The sequence below is a fragment of the Lipotes vexillifer genome, unplaced genomic scaffold, assembly GCF_000442215.2.
Source record: "Lipotes vexillifer unplaced genomic scaffold, Lipotes_vexillifer_v1.1 scaffold149, whole genome shotgun sequence".
In the NCBI taxonomy this organism is placed as follows: Eukaryota; Metazoa; Chordata; class Mammalia; order Artiodactyla; family Lipotidae; genus Lipotes; species Lipotes vexillifer.
This window is the reverse complement of record NW_006779962.1, coordinates 2,539,589-2,542,182: the sequence shown is the minus strand read 5'-3', so window position 1 is coordinate 2,542,182 and position 2,594 is coordinate 2,539,589. Positions and strand designations below refer to the sequence as shown.

General features: G+C 48.9%; 1 protein-coding gene across 2 annotated transcripts in view; it reads right to left on the bottom strand.

The window, feature by feature from the left end:
• MED27 (mediator complex subunit 27) overlaps nt 1–1,709 on the bottom strand; it is a 211,311-nt gene extending 209,602 nt beyond the window's left edge. For both annotated transcript variants that reach the window (XM_007453114.1, XM_007453115.1), the window contains exon 1: nt 1,478–1,709. In XM_007453114.1, the coding sequence (XP_007453176.1) occupies nt 1,478–1,680 (203 nt within the window). In that variant the 5' untranslated portion in view covers nt 1,681–1,709. The remainder of the gene's footprint in view (nt 1–1,477) is intronic.
• Nucleotides 1,710–2,594: the final 885 nt, after the last annotated feature.

The following is a 2,594-nucleotide window of genomic DNA, read 5'->3' as shown; positions in this document are numbered from 1 at the left end:
CGCGTACCAAAAAAAAAAAAAAAAAAAAAGCACATTCCAGAAGCACGCCAGTCTGAAGGGCCAGTCTCAAAGTGTCAACAAAGGCTTTGTAGGAACAGCTTCTCATGCCACGTTCATTCTGGAATCTTCAGCCACCTTCTTCTTGGTACCGCTGTCTAAAGATTTAAGAAGGCAAAGGTGTGATGTCAACATTCTTAAACTTTCTACAATGGTGAAGGGTTACAACATCCTGTATATTACCAAGGGAAGCCAATCAAAGAGGAGACAGAAGAGAGGAAAGAACCACCAGTGCATCCCCTCAAGCAGGGAAAGTATTAATTGGCACTGCACCAGAGAACAGCAAGTGGGTGTGGGAGTTGAGGAGGGGTGTGTGATTTCCTGGCTTTCCCCCAAAACAAGAATGGCAACTACTTAGAGGAAAATAAATAAATAAATAAAAAGAGGCTCCCATCATTTGGTCACCACCTCCTCTTCCATCCTACCTCCTCCTTCCATCTGGTTACTAAGGAGACCAAGTTGAGACGGAACAAAACAAAACAAAACAAAAAACCCAGCCACTCCAGAAATTATAGGATGACTAGCTCACCCAATGCCTTCCCCTGCTAAGGTCAGTTCTGAGAGGTAAAAGGCAAAAAATCCTGCAATTCTAACCGTCCTGGAAAGGACTGACTCTCATAAGCAGGGGAAGGCAAGTCCAGGACCTAACCAATTAAAAAGTGCCTACTATGTGCCAGGCATTTTACAAACATCCTCTCACTTAATTTCACTTACAAAGTAGAAGGTGTCTTGTAAGAAAGAAATATACAATCCTTAACCCTAAAAGACCACAAATTAATATTTGTTGGGGGGCGGGGGGAGGTGTAAGCAGAAGTGATTAAGCTGGTTAAGGCCGAGATTAGGTCTCTCTAGAGACAGAAACTTAAGAGGAACAGTGAGAGTTGGAGTGAAAGTACTGATCAGGTGGTTTCGTAAGGGGTAGGGGGAAGAAAGAACAAAGCCTATTTTGTCGTGTTTGGGGGTGGGTTAGAGTGGAACTGATGAATTCCAGGTTCAGGGACGAAAACCTGGGGCCAATCAGATGGAGTGCACTTAGCTTTGGGGCAGCGCTAAGCAAACAGGTCCTGTTTGGTACTATTTTATCAGACATGGTGGGGCTCAGCGGGCCCACAGGTGAGAACCCTGCCGAGCTGAGATGAGGAGTGGAAGTTCCTGGGAAGAGCACGTCCCCCAGTGAGAAATGGAAGGACCACTGAGGAGGTCCAGGGCGGAGGGAGACAGCCAGGACCTGAAGGCCAAGAGAAGGGAGACGAGAAAGCGGGGGTGGAGAATGAGGTGGCCCTGAGGGGCAGGAAGAGGCTTGCAAAGGAGGGAGGGGGAGCAAGAGAGCAAGGAAAATGGACAGCAGCCCCTGACTGAGGAGACTCGCGCGGGGTCGGGACAGGGTGGGAGGTCCCCGGCCCCTTCAGCCGGTACCTACTTGAGGTCCCGGTTGACCGAATGCAAGTTGTCCTGGAAGTGCGCAATGAAGGCCTTCTCCCGGCCCTCCAGCGTCTCCTTGTTGCGCATGCCATCCTTCAGGCAGTCGAACACCCTGCTCACGCTGGAGCGCAGCGCCTGGATGGCACTGATGGCCTGGGCAAAGGCTTCCAGGTTCACGCCGACACTTAACACGTCCGCCATGTTGCCGCCGCCACAGCGGGCCCTCCAAAACCAGCGAGGAAAAAAGCCGCGCTCGCTGATGACGCAAGCCCTCGAAGGACTCTGGGAAATGTAGTTCTCTCGTGGCGGGGTGGCCCAGGTGATTCCCCAGAGCTCTGTCCCAGAGAGGGTTTCCACTTTAAACATGCATGGGCAGGAAAGTGATCACCTGGATCTGGGGCAGTCGGGCTGCACGCTCGGCTTTCCTAATGGTGACAAGGAAATACAGAAAGTTCCCTCACTTCCCCAAACTTGCACTCTTGGGAGTCACATGGAAAAGAATTGCTCAGAGCGTTAAGGTGTCCGTGGTGTAAAGGGTTGAATAAAATGCTTCCAAATTCGTAAATCAATAGGGGAGAAGGGAAATTTCTTCCCTACAGTAGAATGCCAACTAATAAATGTAGAAGAAACGATGGAAAGAAAATTACCATTTCACAACCGTTAGATTAATAACTGATTCAGATAGGAATTGAAGGATGCTAGTGGGTGAACGTGTGAGGAGTTACATAGTTACATAGTTACATAGTCTCAACGTATCATTCCACAAGAAATTTGCTAATTAAGAAGGGAAAAATAATGATCCAGCAATTTCAGTTCCGGTTGCATACTTAAAAGAAGGAAAAGCAGGGTCTGGAACAGATATTTGTACACCCACGTTCATAGCAGCATTATCTACAAGAGCCAAAACGTGGAAGCAACCCAAATGTCCATCATGGGATGAATTCATAAACAACATGCAACATATACATACAAGGGAATATTTATTCACCCTTAAAAAGTAAGGAAATTCTGGGGCTTCCCTGGTGGCGCAGTGGCTGAGAGTCCGCCTGCCGTTGCAGGGGACACGGGTTCGTGCCCTGGTCCGGGAAGATCCCACATGCCGCGGAGCGGCTGGG